The sequence below is a fragment of the Lepisma saccharinum genome, chromosome 6 (genome assembly GCF_977018435.1).
Source record: "Lepisma saccharinum chromosome 6, izLepSacc3.1, whole genome shotgun sequence".
Lineage (NCBI taxonomy): Eukaryota > Metazoa > Arthropoda > Insecta > Zygentoma > Lepismatidae > Lepisma > Lepisma saccharinum.
Window position 1 is genome coordinate 36,173,595 of NC_139234.1, and position 23,704 is coordinate 36,197,298.

The 23,704-nt window shown below is 37.8% G+C and overlaps 1 protein-coding gene across 1 annotated transcript in view; it reads left to right on the forward strand.

Annotated features, from left to right (window-relative positions):
* The window catches only part of KaiR1D (Kainate-type ionotropic glutamate receptor subunit 1D), a 363,464-nt gene that overhangs the window by 169,641 nt on the left and 170,119 nt on the right, over positions 1-23,704 (forward strand). The window contains exon 3 of the mRNA XM_083123772.1: positions 13,603-13,758. Coding sequence (XP_082979898.1) covers positions 13,603-13,758 — 156 coding nt within the window. The remainder of the gene's footprint in view (positions 1-13,602; positions 13,759-23,704) is intronic.

Consider the following 23,704-nt stretch of genomic DNA (forward strand, 5'->3'; position numbering starts at 1 on the left):
ACTCTGTCCTCAATGCCGTTAGAAAACCTTTTACTTTTTTTGGTTGGGCACCACACACCCTGGCGAGGTTATAGGGGCCAGGAATCCTAAAAAACAACAATTATTATTTGTTTTGTTTGCGTCACAATACGAAAATAAAAAAAAATACATACGTGTGTGTACATGTGCAGCACATCGTCCCCGCGAGAGAGGTTTACAAAAGTCCCGATATACATTGGCACCCGGGACTTGGAAATAATGCACATTCGCTCACCACTGTTGCCAGCTCTAGGTCTCTCTCTCTCTTCATCTTACAGCAATATTGGTATCTCTATTTTTTTTAGTTGTAGGTGGGTTGCCAACACACTCTAGTTAATAATGCTACATATTATACACACACACACGCACACACATACTGTGTTGCCATCCATCCATCCATCTCTCTCTCTTTTACGGCAGTATATATTTGTTGCCGGCTCTATTGCCCAGTGTATGTATGTTACGCCAGTATATAAATTGGCTAAGCCCTTGCCAAGAAAAAAAAAAGCTGTAGGTAAATATTAGCAGCATTGTCGGTTGTTTAACTCTTCCCTCTCTCTCTCCTCTCTTTTTTTTTGTAAAAAGCTATGGCAAAAATACCAGTAGGTTGGCAAATTGCTTTATGCAATTAATTAAGGCAAGCCTCAAGCAGTGTTGCCAGCTCCTTGCTTTAGGTTAGGTTAGGTTAGGTTTGGTTAGGTTAGGTTAGGTTAGGTTAGGTTAGGTTAGGTAGGTTAGGTAGGTTAGGTTGGTTAGGTTAGGTTAGGTTAGGTTAGGTAGGTTAGGTTAGGTTAGGTTAGGTTAGGTTAGGTAGGTTAGGTAGGTTAGGTAGGTTAGGTTGGTTAGGTTAGGTTAGGTTAGGTTAGGTTAGGTAGGTTAGGTTAGGTTAGGTTAGGTTAGGTTAGGTGCAAGCCTCAAGCAGTGTTGCCAGCTCCTTGCTTTAGGTTAGGTTAGACCAAAAAAAACCTTGGTAACTTTTCGAGTAAAATGTTGGCAATACTGCAAGACAAACCTCAAGCAGTATTGCCAGCTCCTTGCTTTAGGTTAGGTTAGACCCAAAAACAAAAACCTTGGTGATTTTATCGAGTAAGATGTTGGCAACGCTGCAAGAAAATGAGGCTCAAGCAGCATTGCCAACTCCTTGCTTTAGGTTAGGTTATACCCAAAAACAAAAACCTTGGTGATTTTTTCGAGTGAGGAGTTGGCAACACTGCTTGAGGCTTTCTCGCAGTGTTGCCAGCTTCTTGCTTGAGGTTAGGTTATACCCAAAAACAAAAACCTTGGTGATTTTTTCGAGTGAGGAGTTGGCAACACTGCTTGAGGCTTTCTCGCAGTGTTGCCAGCTTCTTGCTTGAGGTTAGGTTAGACCCAAAAACAAACCTTGGTGATTTTTTCGAGTGGGGAGTTGGCAACACTGCAAGAAAATAAGGCTCGCCTTACGAGAGCAAACCATTAAAACAAGCCTCAAGCAGTGTTGCCAGCTTCTTGCTTGAGGTTAGGTTAGACCCAAAAACAAAAACCTTGGTGATTTTTTGAGTGAGGAGTTGGCAACACTGCAAGAAAATGAGGCTCTCGCCTTACGAGAGAAATCCATTAAGGCGAGCCTCACCGAGCCTCATTTTCGGTTTGTGAACCGGGGACACTGCTCTACTGCCAGTAGAACGAGTTTCGCGTAGTACTTTTTTCGGCCGCGTCGTGTCTCTCGGCGCCACTGCTGTTGTCTAGTTGGTTTGTTGCGTAATCCCCGCTCCCCACTTCCCTATCAGCTTTTAGAGCGCCCGCCGTAAGAACTGAAAAGAGCTATAGTAAGCACTGTAATGTTTCAGGCCAACAAAGCTCTGATGCCTGGACCCACAGCCACTATAGTCCTCTGTGGCGCTTGTGTTAGTTAAAAGTGGAAGAAAAAACTAAGTCAAATAAAATCAATAAGTCAATCAATTTTCTTACAGACACATTTACACTTACCTACACATGTTCCTCGACACTTTTCTTTCAATGTTTCCGGTTTTATTGCTGCAGAACAAAGGCCCAGATATCCTTCTTCACAATATGGCACACCTGACTTCGATTTCTGAAAACCTTACTTCGTATAAGTCACGTGTATTAACAGTCGACTACATTTTAGAGGTCTGGGCATATAGTTTGTTGTAGTCAATGAAATTTACAAAAATTATCCATTGTCACCAACAGGCTGTCATTTTCAAACTCCTGTCACCTGAATAGAAGAGAGAGAGAAGTTTGTAAAAATTTGAGACAAAAATTTCTTGAGTTGGTGCATCATGTGAACCACAGTATGCTTTTTTATGCTAATTGCAATTCATGCTACTGTGGTGTGAAGTTGTAAATAGCTTTATAGACACCCTGCATTGCAAATGACTTGAAAGAGAATGAATAGTGGAGATACAAAATAGGGAACGACGAACACAGATATGTAGATAGGGAACAACAGTTAAAGGTAAAAATTGATCAAAAAGAAGGCCTTCGCAGAAAAAAAATTAGTTTCTACGAAGGACAGGAAAGTATCAGTAAAAAGAGATTGACTACTATACTGCTGTACACACCATAGAAATTGAATTTGATATTAGGCCATTCTGTTCTTCAAGTATGAGTTGAAGATCAAAATTTTGCTCAAAAGCTCAAGCGAAAAAGTGGAATCTTCAAGCAACAAAATTCTCATGAGAAATAGAGATCGGCGGTTGCAAAGAAAGCGTGGAGGTCTCATTTCATTCACTGAAAAGAAACAGTGAAATCGCACTCCGATATAACCAGACGAACCACAATTAATTAGAGCAACCTCTAGTGTATTCTTCGTCGTCGGCTGTTGGTTTTGCACCTTCCAGAAAGGTGGAAACTGCACGAGTTCATATGCGAAACAAGAAATCCACAGCGTTTCTACATATGTGGTACACACGCACACGCGCATGGCATTAAATAATTACACAGTCAAGGATGGTGAAGTGTTTTTTTCTCTCTGAACACTTCTTGTGAAGCCAAGCTTCCCTCTACTCAATTCCACAAAGTGGATTCCGAATGGCTGGAACATAATTGGATGTTTTTGCCCTTCACTGTTTTGTCCGAACTGACATGGGTTCGACGCGAATTCCCCTCTCTCTTATTTGCTTTTTGACAGCGAGACCCCTAATCGCTCAATAGGCGGAGGAGAAACTAACTGCCGCAATGCGCCACTGTCTCTCATGGACAGAGAGAGAGAGAGAGAGAGAGAGAGAGCGAGAGCCTTGGGCAGACGACGGACAAAAGCCCAATACGTTGCCATAAATAAATTTGTTCTTGAATGGGAGAAAAGTTTCCTGGCGAGCTGCAGCGGCGACAATGTCCAGTTGGCTTTGTCTACGGGTAGTCCCTAGAGCCAGACCACGTGCGAGCAGGTAACGCAATAAAGGTGCATTTCAACGACTGAAAACTCTTTCGTTTCAATCGAGATCCCTTTTGTTCAAGTATACTCTCCAGTTCTAACTTTTCCCCGTTTGTTCTGTTACTATAACAATTACATTTATTTTCCATTAGAGCTACCACGAAAGATCTGTGTTTCTCCTTCATAGAAACCCAAATTTACTGCACCTTCCACCGTTACGAAGAGAATTACTACCACCGATTATCGTATTAATTTCACGGTATAATAATGCCTGAATTTGTACCAGATTTTGAACATAGAAGACCAAGGATAAACATGACGAAGTTGGCGAAAGAAAAACCGCTTAGGGAAGAGCTGCATTCTCAAAGCGGTATTCAATTAAAGGGTTAGCTGTTAGAAGGGCGTAACTCGGGAAACGAACTGGGCCAAGCGCCCCCGTGATCGCGGGTGTTCAGACTAGCCTAAGCATTCACTGACTTTTCTGTATAATATGTGTAAATATTTTATATTTTTCTTACGTTGTGTGTTTTTTCTCGTGTGCTTTTTTCTTTTTAAATTTTCATTTAACTGTTCTTAACTTTTTTATGTTTTGATTGATTGATTGAGTTGGTGTTTTAAGTCCACTTTATGCACAGTAAGGCTAATTGGGTCTGGACCTACAGTTTAAAGAAGGATCCGAACCACTTGTACCTCCACCGAACTTTTTTATGGTTCTCAAACCATGACTTATGTAGAAATATTATGTAGAGATGGTTAAATGGAAGAACATTTCTGTGTCTTTACTTCACCATCAAAAACAATAAATAATTAAATAGAATGGGTACAGTTTATTCACCACAATTTCATATTTTCATTTGGTCATATCAGTATTTTTTTCAGTCTATTTCTAAATCATACTTAATAAACAATACACCTGAAATATTTCTCATAAAATGTGGAATAATTGTCAAAGAATTTTGCTTTATATGAAATAGTCACACAGATGTACTATCATTCGTTTCACAAAGCACACAGAGACGGCAGTTAGTATCTACCCATGTTCACTGTTAACACTGGACATAGTTCAATAGGCAGATATCAGTGGGAGTGATATCGGTGTAGAAAGAGCTACGGTATAACGCATTATTTCGGTTCAGCGGTTTTGAAATGTTTCATTTAGGAAATAATGAAAACGTAATGTCCAAGGCGGAAGCTTATGGTTGGCAGTATGTCTTACAACTATGAAACCACATATTTAGTTAAGAATCGAAAGAAAAACTTGGAAAATAAAAGCCAATAACTCGATTGCACACGGTACCTTTCGACTATCATGTTGAACTCAGTGGACACATGAGGGTTTTCTAATCAAGAAAATTTCACATCGGGTTTGTTCAGGTTGCACGATTTCATGACAGCCGTTCAGTTGTATATGTCATCAATTGATCACCTCACATACATAATTTCAATACCAATATAAACTTTGTTTAATTTGGTAATCTTTCTGAATTCTTTCATCAGCAAACTTTCCTGTATCCTGATGTTTTGCAGGATTTAAATGATGATGAAAATATAAATGAAACAGACGTAAATAAGAATTGGGAGCACATACGTAATGCAACAGAATCAGCAGCTAAAGAAAGTATAGGATACCATAAACCAAGAAAAAGTAAGCCATGGTTTGATAATGAATGTCATAATCTAATAGAAATAAGAAATCAGGCTAGACTTAGGTGGTTAAATAACTCGGATGATACAAATCTAAACAATTATAATAGAATAAAGCGAGAAGTTAACCGCACGTTTAGAAGTAAAAAAAGAGATTACTTGAAAAGCAAAATTAACGAAATTGAAACAAACAGCAAAAATAAAAATATCAGAGATTTATATAAAGGTGTAAATGAATTTAGAAAGGGGTGGCAACCTAAAGTAAACTTGATAAAAGATAAAAACGGTGATTTTCTAGCTGACCCAAGCGATATTCTAAATAGATGGAAGAACTACTTTAATGACCTTTTAAATGTCCATGTAGGAGATAAATCAGAAGTAAATGAAGTACACACAGCAGAACCTTTAGTTCCAGAACCTAACTTGACTGAAGTTAAAGATGCTATTAAAAGGCTAAAGAATAACAAAGCACCTGGCATTGATTTAATACCAGCTGAGTTAATTAAATATGGTGGAAATTCATTAATATGTCAAATTCATAAATTAATTTGTTTAATATGGAATAAAGAAGAAATTCCTCAACAGTGGAAAGAATCCATAATTGTTCCTGTGTTTAAAAAAGGTGATAAAATGAACTGCAGTAATTACCGTGGAATTTCTCTACCCTCAACAACATACAAAATATTGTCTAACATTCTTTTAACAAGACTAACCCCATATGCAAATGAAATTATAGGTGATTATCAATGTGGATTTAAACGTAACTACAGATCAAATTTTTCACATCAGACAGACGCTTGAAAAAAGTGGGAATATAATCAAAATATCCATCAGCTATTCATTGATTTCAAAAAAGCATATGATTCGGTCAAAAGAGATAAATTATATAATATATTAGTAGAGTTTGGAATACCTAAGAAGCTTGTTAGTATGATAAAAATATGCACCAGTGAAACAGAAAGTAAAATTCGTGTGGGTAATAATGTCTGACAAATTTACAATTCATGATGGGTTAAAACAAGGAGATGCATTATCTCCATTGCTCTTTAATTTTGCCTTAGAATATGCTGTTAGGGAGGTAAAAGAAACTAAAGAAGGACTAAAATTAAATGGTGTGACTCAGTTGTTAGCATATGCAGATGATGTAGACTTACTGGGGGATGATGTGAATACAATTAAGAATAATGCTAAAATATTTTTCAAAACTGCTAAAGAGATAGGTTTGGAAGTTAACAAAGAGAAAACTAAATATATGCTTACAGGCCGAAACCAAGTGTTAGGTAATAATCAAAATCTAATTATTGATAACAACTCGTTTGAACCAGTTTCCAAATTCAAATACTTAGGAGTAATATTAACAAATGAAAATTATACGCGTATTAAAGAGGAAATAAAAAGTAGGCTTAATTCAGGAAATGCATGTTACTTCTCTCTTCATAAACTTTTGGCTTCTCGTTTAATATCTAAGAAACTAAAAGTTAAAATATACAAAACAGTAATTTTGCCTGTAGTATTATATGGGTGTGAAACTTGGTCCCTTACATTGAAAGAGGAACATAAATTGAGAGTATTTAAAAATAAGATCTTTATGAAAATCTTTGGACCTAAAAGGGATGAGGAGACAGGTGAGTGGAGAAGGTTACATAATTTAGAACTACATAATTTGTACTCATGTCCAGATATTATTAGAATAATTAAATCAAGAAGACTTAGGTGGGCAGGCCATGTGGCACGAATGGGAGAGGAAAGAGGAGTTTACAGGATTCTCGTTGGGAGACCTGATGGTAAGAGACCTGTAGGAAGGCCAAGACGAAGATGGAGGGACAACGTTGAGATGGACCTAAAGGAAATCGGTAGGGATGGAAAAGAGTATATAGATCTTGCTCAAGATAGGGACAGATGGAAGGTCTGTTTTGCTGCAGCCATGAACCTTCGGGTTTAAGAAGGCTAGAGAGTTAGTTAGTTAGTTAGTTATATAAACTTTGTTAATAGTGGTATAACGTAATCTGAATTATCTGTATAGATCTGTCTCTACGTAAAGAGCTAAGAAATAGAAATTATATAATATATACTATGTTTAGCGTACATAGCAGCAACATCTGGAACAAAAATACATTTAAGAGAAGGTCGTGTCTGTCTCTTCTTCACTCTGGCCTTGTCAACTACTACTCACAATGACGAATTTTGACGGACAAATGAACCTGTCATATACATTACAAATTAACATAATTCTACATCAATGTTCGTCTGGGTGTAAGATGTAAGAATAGATCATAAGTGACGTTTCGGTTCTTAGTCTGAAGATGACTAATATAAAGTTGAAAGATTACGTATAAAGAGTTTTATTATATGTACAAAGGGCGACCAAAAGGTTTTGCACAATCCACTGTAACTTTTTTATTATTTACACTAGGACAAAGAGGTTTCATGCTTTCGTTCTTCGAGACCATGTCACTCAATGTAGCCCTCGTCTGCTGCGATACATTCCATGCCAAGAAGTCACTTTGGTAAAACTCAGGGGGCTGACTTGCACATCACTGTTTTACACAGGCAATGAGGTTTCTGTCATTGTCGAATGTCTTCCCATGCAGGTAAGCCTTCAGACGACCAAATATAAAAAAAAATCGGAGGGAGCCAAGTCCAGACTGTAGGGGGGCTTTCCATACCATCATTCTGATTTTCTGCAGTGTCATCGTGGCTGAGTGAGGCCTCGCATTATGGTGATGCAGTTTGATTTCTTTATCCTGGAGCTCCGGTTACTTGGTCCTCAGTGCATGTCCAAGTTTGTTCAATGACGAACCATACCGCTCCTTGATAATTGTTGACCCACGTTTCAAGAAGTCTATGAAGATTACACCATGTTGATCCCCCCAAAAAATAATGGCGAGTCTGTTTTTTTCTTCCTGGACGAAACCATGATGACGTCATTCCATGGACTGAGTTTTGCTCTCTGGATCTATATGGAACAACCATGTTTCATACAAAATCTGATCCCCATACTCAGGAAGCAGCTTCCTTCGAATTGTTGTGGCAGTCTCGTCGGTCTCGTAAAGGAATTCTATCACTGACCGTTGGCGGGTGCGTCTGTCTACTTTATTGTCAATTGTGCCTCACCGGTAAGCACAGAAACGAAATTTGTTTAACCAACTTTTACATAAAGGACCAAAGTATGTTCACATGAAACATCGTTGGCCTAGTGTAAATAATAATAAAAAAAAGTTACAGTGGACTGTGCAAAACTGTTTAACCGCTCTTTGTATAATAAACACTGACTTGGTCAGCGTCTTTCTGTTTTTCCAGCATGGAAACAAGGCTCAATATGGACGTACGTGTGTCACTTCTTTTTGCAGGAAAATTATCTTTTTACACTAAAGGGTGGGGTCCTACCAACAAAAGCTCCCCTGGATAGAGCTTATCAAGTGTTTTTAATGCTACAAACATTAAATACGATTATATGTACTACGTTGTGATAATCGCCTAATTTAAAGGAGAGGTCCAATAATGTATCTGTACCACATTGTTGTGATCGAGTAAAAGTAGCTTCGAAACAGCGCAACTTGGCACCTAACTTGGGGGAAGAGGTGGAGAATTTAACTCTGAGCTTAATTTTCTTGGAGGGGGACAATCAAAAAAGTTTTCCATCCCATAAAAACAGCGTCCAGGAATATTTTGCTAAGTACTGTTACATTTGCGATATCATAAGAAATGCTCATTACTTTGTTCCTCAGGTCGCAGGAGGTTAACAAATAAACCTTCCCCCTTGTTGTTTACCTTGATGCAGTATGAAAGTTTGTAAATGCTGTAAAACAAATGTGTATGAATGACTATTTTTCATTGAAATCCAAATTCTGTTATATATATATTGTTGTCATCAACATCACCGTTCCCTACCAGCGGAGTTCATTCCAAAAATGTTACTAAAAACAAGAGAGCAAGAGCAACTCTTCCAAAAGACACTCCATCCACGAACACTTGGAGGTTAGTTTTCGTAGTTGGAATTGCCAAGATGGATTTCTCTTTCTTTCTTTCTCTCTCTCTCTCTCTCTCTCCCTCTCTCTCTCTCTCTTTGTGCCAAAGTTCCGAGGTGCTTCATCAAACAAGAACAAGAAGTCTTTTCCTTACCACGGAAAAGTTAGCAGGAACTCTTTCAATTTTAAACGTTTCGTTGAGTTCCAGAAGTCAATAAGAAAAACGTTACCGCCGAAAGGGAAAAAAAAGGGGAAAATGGTGTATTTTCTGCTTTTCAGTCCTTGGCCAAGAAAGAGAACTTTCTAGAAAGATTGGGCTGTGAGAAAGAGGGCATATATATATATATATATATATATATATATATATATATATATATATATATATATATATATATATATAAATCCTTTTCACCGCGTGCTTCTCGTGAAATAGAACATTTGTGCACTGAGAACAAAAAATGAAATTTTACAGCAATGCTGATATTAAAGCGATGTGATTATATGTTAACGTAACATATCACATATATTCGGTTAAAGTTAACTCTTTACAATAAATGTTTTTATAACTGAGTTACACATCATTGAAATATCAAAAGATTATAAAGTGAACTCTGCTTGTCAAAAAGATAAGATTTAAATATTTCCAAGGACATTTACATCAAAAATTATCACTTTAACATTCAATAACAATTGAATGTCTCAGGAAGACTTACTGCTGGCTGGTTTGAATCAGGGTGATGTGATGAGGTATTGACTGTGAGAGATATGAAGAACAACGAAGAACAAACGATTATTTTTGTTGTTATTATTAATTTCAAATGGGAAAATTAGACCCTTGGCACTTCTGTAATACTTTATCTGAATGCAGAAAATTATTCGATAACACATATCTATCTAATTACGCATCCACACACGGTGTGACGCAGTACAACGCCGGCAACTTTTCTTAATAACATTTATCTCATTAAGATCTCGTTTGAAAGCTCCACAGATTCAATTAATTAAAGTAACTATGTAATAGATAGTTATGTTTTAAAAACGGCTGTTGTAATTTTTTCACGGTAGTTGAATGGCAGCGGAAAATAACGGTCTAAGTCAACTTTTCACAGTGTGTATAGAGGGGTAATCAATAGATGTGTGGTTCTGAAGGGTGAATGTACAGGGTGTCCAAATTGAAATGTCCTAATTTCAACTGTCTAACTCCACATGTATTTGATGCACCCGCTTGGATTAGGCATTAATAAATATACATAGTCCTAAACTTTCTGTGAGCAAAGTAGTAACTAGTGCATTTCTACATGCGGCCCACGAGTCTCATGTCCAGCCGATACTCGATCCCCCGCCAGGTTGCCTGTAGCTTGTGTGACTGTCCCAATGGCAACTGTAATCCTTTCACGAAGCGATTCCAGAGTTGTCACTTTGGTTGAATATACCATGTCCTGGACAAACTCCTACAGGGAAAAAATTGAGGAGAGTAATGTCAGGTGCATGTAGAAATGTAACAAATGTGCTAAATGTACTAATTACTAATTTGATGACAGAGACTTTAGGACTATGTGTATTCATTAATGTATAATTCGTTTGGATGCATCAAATACATGTGGAGTTAGAGACAGTTCAAATTATGGCGTTTTAATTCGGACACCCTGTATTTTAAAAATTACAATTATACCTTTCAAAGGAGAAACATGTCTATATCAGCTAAAACTAATAACTTTCATTATAACTTTTACGGTTTTTCTGATCGCTTTGTGTGAATTTTTATCTTCACCACATTCTCTCTACCATTGTGACGACACGATATGCATCTTGTAAATGAACAGCCGTTAATTGAAAGTCTCCTGGACACGGAAGTGCTCTTTCCGGTCGGGTGGGCAGAGTTTCATTAATAATGGCGACATTAATATGCTGACTGAAGGGACGAGATAGCTCTCTGAAGCTTGTCTGCTCGTCAGCAAGCGCACTTGGCTTTGTGCGGCGATAATTTGACATTCCAGGTGAAACAAGGCTGCCTGAGGAACTATGCCAATCGAGTGCCGGACACGTTTCTTTGTATATGGTATAATGGGGTAGAGCAATGAGATAATTTAGGGAGTGAAAATTAGCCAATTTGCCAGCAATGCTATGTTATTCAAAGAAACATGTTACCGTCATGGTTTGCTATGATGATTAATTGAAGGATTTAAATTGGTTCCTGATTATGTATGTACAAATATTTGTGACGAAACCGGGGGGGGGGGGGGGTGCTTGCACACCACTTACATTCAGTTCGCCGGTATCCGTGGCGCAGTTACCATCGTAACTCGCTGCGAACCACAAGCTTCAGTTCGAACCTTGCGTAATGCACGTTTGTGTCCTTGTCTTTGTCAATTATCCAATTCCTTCGTCATCCTCATAATCGCGATTAATACAGGATGTACAAAAGCGACATAAAATAATCAAGAAAGAGTTGCACCCTCATCTTAATCTAAATAATAGTAATACTAATAAGGAATGTACGACATAAAATTTATCGTAGTATAACTTGCAGTAAGGGTCCTAGATTGTCGAATGATTACTACATAGCTTAGGAGAACAAGAGACAGAGTATAGAATAACATTCTTGTAAAGTCTGTCCGGTCTAGAACACGGATTCCTGCATTCTTTCACCAACTTCATGCAATCATAATAAATCCTGATCTCCGCGATTAACCATAAGCGTTTAAAACGGCGTTAAATAACTAGATACGAAACAAAATGTTTTAAATTCCCATTTTAAGTCAATAATTGATATTCCTGCTTATTGGATTGTTATTGTATACTGTAATTTCTGGGTAAAACAGTCCGCTAAACAAAATTTCTATATCCAGTATTCAAGCGATTGAATAACGTCAATGTTCATTGGTCTATCAAATATAATACTCCTAATATATTTTCGTTCAACGTTCTCTATCTTACAGGCAGGTTTTGCACTACAACCTCCAGGGTTTCCGATCTTGCGTCTAACGCTTCATGTCAACGTAGAATCCACTTAATTTAATATCATCTATCATCTGATATCTTCTTCTTCTGAAACTTTGCCGTTCACCATTTCTTTCAGTGTGTATTTTTGCAGGCAGTTCCTTCTTAGCAGTGTCTCAGAAAATGTATTTTTCCGTTCTTGATCACTTCCAGCATTGCTCTTCTTTCACCAACTCTTTCCAACACAGTTTTATTACTTTGTCCATTTCGAACGCTCCAATCTTCGCCATGACAATATTTCTAAAGCGTTTAGTCGCTTTTCCTCGTAAGAAATTATTATCGTTATTATATGTCTCCAATTTTTAGATTGTTTTTGTGTTTACTTGTTTGGGTTGTTTTCCCTGTCCAGGTTTCTGCGCTATGCAACGCCACACTTAACCTTCACAAAACACTTAATTAAATTATTTCTTAGTTATTTCTTCAAAGGTACACAAAACATACTTTTCTTTATAATAATAACACATGGTGTAACAACCCGTAAGGACCAGTGCCTACCTACCGACTGCCGGTCTCACTCCAGTCAGAGGTGGGCGAACATCCAACAAGTTACGGGGTGACGTGTGGTGAACACAACGAACCCCCAGTCGTCGTTGTAGGTTTTCTATTACCGGGTTACGCTAATTATTCGTAGATCCGCTAATTCCTCACGATGGTGGGTGACCACCCGTCGCGTATTTACAAACCCTATAGTGCTGCAGAACCTGCAGCCATATTTGGCTCCTGATTGGCTGTCTTCCGGAAGTTAATGCAGTGTTTCTTCAAAGTAACGCTAGATGGCAGGGTTCAAATTGACATCCTAACATGATGGGAAACTCATTTAAACTGAGATTGATTTGTGAGCACATTTTAAAAATTATTACACAAAAATGGTATTATTTATCACATGTCAAGTTATGAAATTTCCCCTATACTTCGGTAGGTAATCACTTCACATACGTTACAAGCGCTTTCAGAAATATTCAACATTATTGTTTTTCGAAGGCGTATTGATTTTTATAGACAAGAAAGGATTCAATTGTATTTTAACTTGTTCCATATTTTCCCATATAAATATACATTTCTTGTCATAATTTCGCAAAGTTGATTACAAACTTCACGATAATCACGAGTCTATTTTTTTCTGTAAACGACCAGGCAAGAAAGGAAGGGCACGGAACATAAACACTTCCGATGCTCACAGCCAATAAGAAAGCGTTATATACCTCTGGTTCTGCAGCACTCCAGGGTTTGTAAATACACCCACTGGTCCCGTACACAGGCCGAAATCTCAGGAGAAAAGTTGTTACGCTTTCCCCAGGAGACTCATACCTGCTCGCGACCCGTAGCCACAGCGCAAAGCTTGACACCTACTGAGGCGCGGAGAAACCGGCAAGAGACGTGTTTCCGGCGTCTCAGTGGGCGATTACACCATATGATTGCGATACAAGCAGACAACAGAAGTCCTCTTGCCGCGTTTCGCCGCGTCTCAGTGGGCGTTAAAATTTAGAGAATAAGTTGAGAGGTTCTGGTTCAGCAAGGAGATTACAGAAGGGCAATATTGTGTGATTTTCCTATTTGTCTGTAACCAAACATATCAATTACAGAGGTTTCGTTTTGCAGGTGGCCTCTTCCACCCGGCAGATGACAAGCAGGAGATCGCCTTCCGCTATGCTGTCGACCGCATCAACACGGACCGCAGCGTCCTCCCTCGCTCAAGACTCTTCGCTCAGATTGAAAAGATCTCTCCGCAGGACAGCTTCCACGCTTCCAAGAGAGGTGAGTGTTTCCTATTCTCTGACGCTCTATCCAAAACACGCAGTTGTCGCACACGCTCTTTGCCTTGTGTGAGCCACATGTGTGGCTGGAAAATATTTAGGTAGCTTCTACACTCTCCATCTTTACAGGTCAGGACTAAGTACGTCAGATACTATAATATAGTCTGTAGTGAATATTCAACAAAGCCAATGGCATATTTACGATTTAATTTGGAGTTTCTAAGTTTATTATAATGTTTTCTGTTCTTTATTTAATATATTCTTGTCTTCCGAAATTGCAATATAGTTTTACCCCGCGACATTTATACTATGTGAGTAGTAGTAAATTCTGCACTAGATCCTCGAGTGGAAAAGCTTGTAACCAAATAACTGAATTATTAAGGAAATTATTATTATTTTTTAGTTATTGGGATTACAGGAAATCATTATTCATATTATATAATTATATGAAAAAAGATATTATATAATAAATATACAGTATTTGCAAATAGTAATTCTCATTTGTTCACATTCATAATTCCAATATATATATATATATATATACCAGGTGGTTATAATTAAAGTGACGGTGTTCAGAGTGGTACAACACGGGCTGTAATGAGAGTAGCAGTCTGAAACTTCGTAGATATGATAATGAAGCAATGCGCTCGCGAATTATGCAAAAAAATAAAAATAAAAAAGTTCCAATTCTCGCCACCAGGGTAAAAAATGGTGCTGTAAGCAGTCAAAACGTGGAATTTTCCGTAACTCTGACGTCAAAGTCGGTGACATTGCCTAACCATTGTGTGAGTTCCCTGGTTGTTGTTGGTGACGCTTGGTGCTTTTTTTTTTCCTTTAGTGATGTGAATGTTCGCCGAACATTAAAAGTTTGATTTTTCCCGTGTAAAAAGCAATGGCTATTGCGAAGAAAGACCGTGCACTGCTAGTGAAGTTGTTTTACCAGAATGGGAGCAATAGTAACGCTGCACTGCGGAAATATCGCCAACAGAAAGGGCTGAGAAGAGGGCCCATGTCAATTAATGGGCTGAAGAAGATGATGAAGAAATTCGAGGAAACAGGTGAATTGGGTGTTGCACCAGGGAGAGGAAGGCGGCCCATCCCCGTGGAAGTTGTGGACGAAGTTGCTGTAGCTGTAGCTGACCGTACAGCACATGCCTCAACTTCTGCAACCAGTGCTAGAGCTGTGGCACGTGAATTGTCACTCCCCTGGTCAACAGTTCGCAAGGTATTGCGGTGCATTTTACACTGGTATCCCTACAAGATTCAAATTGTGCACCAATTGAAACCCCAAGATATTCCACAACGCCGTGAGTTTGCCCATCGGTTTTTGGCACGCATGGAAGTGGATGACATGTGGCCGGGGAATATTCTGTGAACTGACGAGGCGCATTTTACTCTGGTCGGTGCAGTGAATACACAGAACTGTCGCATATGGGGTTCCACTCGTCCACATGTTGTGCAGGAACAACCATTGCACTCAGTTTACGTGACTGCATGGTGTGGGTTCACTAGCTCCTTCATTCTTGGTCCGTTTTTCTTTGAGGAGATGACACCTCGAGGGCCTGTTAGGTGTACAGTGACATCTGCACGTTATAGGGACCTCCTTGTGCAACACGTGATTCCAGCTTTGCAAGAACGGAACTGTGAACACACCACCATTTTCATGCAAGATGGGGCAACACCACATGTCGCTCGCCACGTGAAAGATTTGCTGCGAGAAACCTTCACTAATGACCGCATCATCTCTAGGCAGTTTCCAGATGATTGGCCTTCCAGATCCCCCGACCTTAATCCATGTGACTTCTGGCTGTGGGGATATTTAAAAGATCGTGTCTATCAGGGACATGTCCGGTCTCTGCCTGATCTGAAGGCTAGCATACAACGACATGTCGCTCAGATTTCACCAGACATGCTGCGAGCAACCGTCGACCATGCCGTGTTACGAATGCAGCATGTTGCTGAATTGGGAGGCCATATTGAACAGTTCTTGTAACCATAGTTCCTAATAAACATGCCAGAGCCATTGTTCTCATGTGTTTGATCTTTCCTGCCTTTTTCCTGTAACTATACCACGTTTTGACTGCTTACAGCGCCATTTTTTACCCTGGTGGCGAGAATTGGAACTTTTTTTTTTTTTTTTTTGCATAATTCGCGAGCGCATTGCTTCATTAGCATATCTACGAAGTTTCAGACTGCTACTCTCATTACAGCCCGTGCTGTACCACTCTGAACACCGTCACTTTAATTATAACCACCTTGTATATATATATATATATATATCAAATATATATTCCAATTTTATAAACGAAACTATAAATCCACAGGCAATAATTAATAAGCAACAATCACGAATCTTATCCGTTAATAAACTTGATCTCCGTAAATATCTTAAACAGGAGAATAACTTATTTCCCACTTGTAAATTTAGTTATTACAAAACTTTTTTCAATGTTAGCAGCATATTGCTTTCAATCATTTGTTTTAGAATTTTTCCCACTCCGCAATGCATAATTAGGTTACCTAAAACAATATATTTATTCTGGGTATCCACAAGAAGAATTGGGTGAAGTGGTTACCTCAATTTAATACAAATGTTGGTATTACCAATTTTGTCACGTGTTATCAAATCAAGTACATACGACAATTGAGTCTCATTTTTGTTGCAATGATAATGACATTTAGCATGTTTGTTTCTGTTGTCATGGAAATCAAGTCGTAGTAATGCTAATGAGTGGTTCAATAACGAATTGGATTGGATTGAAATGATTTTTAAGATTGTTGCTGTCTGATTCACGATTATTCTAATTGTTCATTGAAGAATACAAATTAATGTTACACCATAGAAGACATTATACACAAGCATTGAGAACTGGAAATGCTGGAAAACTACTTCTCAGGTAAGTACTTTATAGAGTGTCTAACAAGAAAGGATTTGTTCCAAATCAGTCGTCGCTAAGAAGTGAAACACGCTATCAATATTTTATCGACTTTTACCACGAGAGAGAAATTTTTGTTCGGTATGCGAAAAGGGGGAGTAGCGGACAATTCAGGAAAAATTGTTATTTATATATTTATGCACACAGCTTTTCCACCTGAGAAGGTAGTGCAATGGCGATTCGTTTTCCTGTCTTCTTCTCCTGTGATTGAGACTGACTCAGGTCCCCAGAACGTTTTACGAACTTACCGATGTTTTTAGCTTGATTCGTTTTCTACAAGGATGCTTGAAAACAGCTTGAGGTTAAGGCGCGGCCGGACCTTTGGCTTTCGCCAGCGAAGTTCTTTTGGAAACTCCGCTATGAAATTTTTTAAAAATATATATCTTCTGTCAATTCCTTTAGGAGCATTCGCCGTGAACCTTTGTGTGATTTGCTTTCGGTGGTTTCTAGATATTCTCAATAGTTTAATGGATTTACGTAGCCACGAAACTAGAGATTTAATCAATAATTAAGTACCAGATGTTATGTCTTGTTTATTTCCTTGCTATCACATTTTATTTGTTTACTGTTGTTGTTTGTGTTATTGTGTTATAAATTGTATTTATAATTATTATAGACTCAAGTGTTAAACGTCATGGGATAGCAGTATGCAACTATTCATCGCGTAACAGGTGTATAAATAGGCAGAGTGTTATCAGTGATTGCAATTGTACTCTTGTGAGTCTTATGATCAGTCTCCTAACGTGATTATGGTTACACGGCTCGTGCACACATTGATTTTACCATAGATGGCCCGGAAAATGTAGCTTGATCAGATGAGTCACGATTCCAGTTGGTACGAGCTGATGGTAGGGTTGGGTTGTGGCAGAGACTCCATGATGCCATGGACCCAAGTTGTCAACAAGGCACTGTGCAAGCTGGTGGTGGCTCCATGATGGTGTGGGCGTGTTTTCATGGTATGGTTTGAGTCCTCTGGTCAAATTGAACCAGTCATTGTCTGGGAATTGCTATGCTCAGCTGCTTGGTGACCATTTGCAGATCTTCAGTCTTCCTGCTTTTACAAATCTGACTGTTTTGTTCGTTAGGATATTATTTATTTCGAAGACTTCAGTCATTGTTTACCAAATTCTCGAAGACTCTTTGATAAGTGTACAAACTTCTGGATCACACACTACTATAGACCTAATCAGTATTTTGCAATTGTTCAGTTTATATTTCCTGCTTATTATTTTGCTTTTCAATAGCTTTGTGTTAACGTAGTAAGCTTTATTATCCATCTGTATCCTGTCTCCAATAGTACATGTTATATTGTTATGGTAAGCAATCACTAAACTGAGACACTTATTTTTTTCTTTGCAATTCTAATGGTTTGTTTCTTTTGTATTCCTGTGAGGTTAGCTAACAAAAAAGTATGGGATTTATATTTCGTGTTGCTGCTATTTTTCCAACTCCCTTCGTAATTTAACGCTAAATTTATCAGTCCCTGGCCTATTTTTGGGAAGTTCAAATGTTAATCGAAATTCCTGTCCCCGGAACTGTTCTCCTGTAGGTACCTGTCTTTTGGCTCCCCGCTGCATTCTTCATGACCCTCATCTGCTGCTGGAGAACTTCACTTCCTTGCTCAAAGCGGAGCAAGTGGTGTTGAGGTTAGTGGATTTTGTATTGAACAAAACTCCTTAGCTAACCTCACCGTTTATTGTAAAGAGATTCATCAAAAAGTTCCCAGGCTCACCCTGCCAAAATCACCATTGTTGTGGCGAAAGCATAAATCTGCCTGTAATTTGTTACAATGAATGCCTCTTTTAGAACAAATCAAATTTGTTATTTAAAACTCAAGGTATTTTATTCAGTGTTTCGAAGTTTGCACATATTGTAGTAGAGTTAATTTAATTGATTTTTATCTATTAACATTATATTCAGCATTTTGATTCATTGCATATCAATTTTTCATTTAAATAGTAACAAACTGACACAATTAGCCATGTTAGTATCATCTTACAGTGCCCTCAAATGTCTCTTAATGGCTGCCAAATGAGTTTTGAGAATTCGTGACACATACAACGACCTTCACACGATAAAAGCAGTACGCACCTTTAAAGCAAAGAGTTGCAACAATTAGGTACAATTGAAGCTCAATAATAAGTACTTCTCGCAACTACTACGCGACAATAGACATTCTTTGCACTATTGCAGCACTTGTTATCTCGTAATTGCTGGAATTCCCATTGTTTTTTATCACGTTGTTCGTTACTCGGAAGTTTTGAATTGACGCTGAGATATAGTTTTCAGTATCCGCGTCCGTTGTTGAGAATTAAAAACTGTCCCGTTATGTAGTAGTGGCCGGTATTCAGAGGTGTCCTTTAAGTGAAGTTTCACTGTATTACATCGAAATTATTATTTAGGTGCTACAGTGAATTTAATCACAAACGTTCTTTCGAGAACTGCACACGGGAAGTAATCAATGGTGGAACAGGTGTTCAGTGCATCTGTGCGAATAGCAGTACCTCAATTATCATGTTCAATTCCCATGCTGGGTGCAATCTTTTTTCCCCCCTTTTTTTGCATGTTCGATCATCCCACATTGTCAATATAAATTATAATGAATTTGCAACCATAATTAATTACAATGGAATGCTAATAATTTTCGTTTTTTTTACTTTCGTATGTGTTAACACACGAACATATATGGGAGCATATTTGTCTGCGTGAATTATTTCCTCCTTCAATCAAACGTTGACCATACCAGAAACAATGTGGAATGAAAAAGTGAGACAAAGCCTCAGCTAAATTGATTTCCAGAAACTGGAGCACAGCATTTTTATTTAAAAAATGACTTTTGATGATTTTTAAAATTTAAATAGATTTTTATTTTTTAAAAAACACCACGATTGCAATTGCTTATATGCTTTTTGACACCATACATACACCATACATATATGTATATATAAAACATATGATATATGTTTTCTATAGAAAGGTTTTTTTTAGTAAACGGCCATGTAAAATATTTTGACAGTTTGATTAAAGCAAATTAAAAATTATAAGTAAATATAATTTTTCTGTTTCTGATACAGTTTGTATATGAACCTATTATGGGAATTGTTGTTGAGTGTGTTAAAGAAACTATAAAAATTTCAATAACTTTTCTTCCAGTGAAAATAAAACATTCTAGATATACTGTATAATTATATTTTAAATTATTTTTATAGTCTTTGTAGATTGATTTTGGCAATCATTTTAATGATAGTTTGCTAAAAATCAGCTTCCATGTTAATTTACAGTTTAATGATAATGACACTATTTACCGTTTAACATGATTACTATTTTGTATAGTTTTCTGCTCAAAATGTTTTATATTTTTGCCCATAAATATTTTTGAAGTTTAAATCAAGAGAAATTTAAGTTTGTTTAGAGTTTACATATTACAATTCATTTAGAATGAGCTTCAAACCATCAGTACATATATATTTTGTGTCCTTTATTTTTCTTACTTAGAGCCTAATAAACACCATTAAATGATTACAAGATTAACGTACTTTCCCTAAAATTGATTCTGATGTCTACAAAATTCTTATGTACATTATTCTATAAATAATTTATTTAAAGTGATTTAAATAAGTGATTTTTATAAATGAAATCAGCTTATTTAAATCTTGATTTAAATCACCCTGATTTAAATCAACCCACCTTGCTAAGTACATATACACATTTATCTATTAACTCAAAGTTTCATAAAGGAAATATTGAAGACTTCCTTACAAATTCACAATTAAATAAACACATTGGGGAACAAATATACTGGATTCTAGGCACAAATTCGAGATATTGACAGTATATATAATTTTGATTATTAAGCAGCATGAATGTAACAATTGACATAACTAGTGGCTCAATAGCTCGCCATGTAGAATTCTTTTCAATAGGCTAATTTTACGTTGCATTAGTACATCTGAAATCTTGTCGATAGGTCACGAGATGTTTAATGTTCTTTACCATCGAGAGCAAAAACATCGATAAGCCTACACATACTAACACTTACATTATTCAGTTATGTTTGTTACGTGGTTATGTTTTAATAGTACAAAATATTCGACAAACAAATAAAACAGATACAGTTTACTTTTCAATATCCTGTCGGTTACAGTAGATTTGACAGTAATTGTAGACAAAGGGATCTTACCCACACCGACATAACAGAAAATAGAGTGACAGGAGCAGCATTTGTTATTGGCCCAGTAGTACTGGCTCTTTAAATCTGGCCCTGATAATGTAGATAAACAGATAGAAAAAGTTAAATAATAAAAACATGCGAGTAAAAATGCAATAACAGTCACATTTAGTAAACGTCTACATATCACACAAAAATGCGGTTCAAAAGGGAATTGTTATCTAGTTTTTAATTTTTGCTGGGGCAGGAGAAGAACTGGACGTGCTACTTCTCTTATAGACTTAGTTTAGGTCATATACAGGGTGGAGCAGAAAAAAATTATGATTTTTAAAATGACATAAACAGTAAATAAAAAGAGTTCGGCTTTAGTTATGTGCTAGCATTTGAGCCATATGCTAATTTATGCATCATTATAATTTATTATGTATGCCCATTTTTAACCGGTCGCTGAAACTTCTCTTTTCTGGGGAACAAAAACCTGCCGATTGTTGTTTTGTTATTGCGTAGCGTCGCGTGGTGGGGTCATGGGAGGGGAGGAGGTGAGGATTCCTCACCTCACTAGCTGCCATTTCAGTCACCATGGAACCGTGGAACGGAACGGAACGCACCGCGTTTTCATTGTTGAAACCCCATTCGCAAGATGTTATTTTCCGCACTTAATGTTGGTGTAAATCATAATTTTCTATTTTCAATAATAATGGCATACATACGGCTAGCTCGTCAATAAAGACGAACTCTTTTTATTTACTGTGTTGTACCATTTTAAAGATCATCAAGTTTCTGTCCCACCCTGTATATAAGTCATCGACTACGATTTGGGTAATAAATGTGAAAAAAAAAAAAATGTTGGCGAGGTTGTAAGCCTGGTTGATCCATGTTCAAGCCGACAAGAGAGAGATGTATATGATTAAAGGACAAAAATATTCCAGCAATATTACAAAAATATATTAACTTTCAACTGAAAATGTTCATGTATATACATTTTTGGCTCCATTCAAATCCGGCGAAAGCATTGCATCCATTAATATGAATAAAATTGTAAAAAATGTCGCACCATTCCCTGCTCTTCCCTTTCATCATTTTGGCTGGCAAGCAGCTAGCCCTTTGTTCACCACGCTTGTCATATTTCAACGTTTTCCGTGCCAGCGCCGCTGTTTCACAGTTAAAAAGGGAGGAAATTGTGTCTGTTGCCAAGAACTACACCGCCCTTCCCTTGCCTAAATTATACAAGCGTTGCCATGACAACGAATCTTCACCTCTCGCGATGCACGTCACCGGCAGGGATTATGATCCAACGGCTTTTCTCAATTGCCTGCGTCAAATTAGACATTAAGTAAGAGAGCCAGTTGTGTCTCTGCAGTATTCGCAGCCTCAAGATTGCTGCAGGAGGCATTTCAACTTCTTTCTCGGCTCACTGGGAACCTGAATGAAGTTCCGTGATTCGTCAAACGGTTTATTCATGTTTCGTGCAGAAAATATCGCAGAGTAAGGCGTTGGTGTTTCTACACTTTCCGCCGTGAACGTTGCGCCTCTGCCTCATTTTGCTGCTGGAGTGGAGGACGAATTAAAATTCAGAGTTCGCACCCATTTACGGACTTCGTTGCACTCAATTTACCCCGATTGTCGTTGCTAGCGACAGGGAAGATATACATAGCAAGCCTTCATGGTGAGATTGCACTTAAGTACCAATCCTCGTGGGCTGAAATTTCACACAATGCACAGGCATTTGTTATTGTCCATTGACTTCACGATTATCATTGACTAGCGCTGGCTGGCTTAGAGGGGCGCCGCGAATTGTTCCAATATTTTCACTGAAATAATATGATTGTTACAAATATGTACTTATTTAGTACTTTTTACACGTAAGATGTTTCTGAATTTGAAATATGTGTTTATTTTTAAACTTAAGGCAAGCAACATAACCACACTATGTAAGAGTTGCAAGTGTTAGATAGGCCCACATTCTGACTTGGGCGCCGCGTAAAAATCTTGAAACACTAAGGGCGCCGTAAAACGAGACAGACCCCTGGACTACAGGCACAAGAGGGCAGAATAAGCTAGGAAATGTTAGGAATGTAACCATTCACCAAATACGTCTAATCTATTCATCTTCAATCCTCAGCAACCAGGGTACATGACACCACCGTTCTTATTGAGTTGAGTTGAGTTGGTGTTTTAAGTCCACTTTATGCACAGTAAGGCTAATTGGGACTGGACCTACAGTTTAAAGTGAGATCCGAACCACTATGTGCCTCCACCGGGTAACGAACCCGGAACTCCTTGATTACAATGCGAACACGCTACCACTGCGCCATCGGTGAGGCACATCGTTCTTATTGATAGAATTAAAATTGGTAGGTGTGTCGGCACTAGAGGCTTTTTGCACCCTCCATACTATTCAGGTAAAGTCCTTTATCTACAAACCACACCTTTGTTTTTTTAAAAATATAATTATGTGAATAGAAATTTGGAACGAAAAATTTTCATAGTGGGTGCTAACCCTTCCCCCTCGAAGTTAAAATTACAAGTTGTGTATGAACTTAGAGGAGACACACACAAAGATAATAAACATTGTATGGAAATTACAAAACGTAAGCTCATATACAGTGTTAAAAATTTGTTATTGTCAGAAAGCTAACAATGTATATGAAGCACTGCCATTATTGTATCTCGACATGGCTCTGACAACGAGTTTGGGAAGGTTCAAATGTTCTCTGAGGATATAATGAGCACAGCCAAGAAGAATTTGCCTCACTATATGATAAACAAGATGGAGAGTCCCCATTGTGCAGCAAGTGTTATGCGAGACAGCTGTGTCCTGTGTGAAAGTCAGTTAAGAAGAC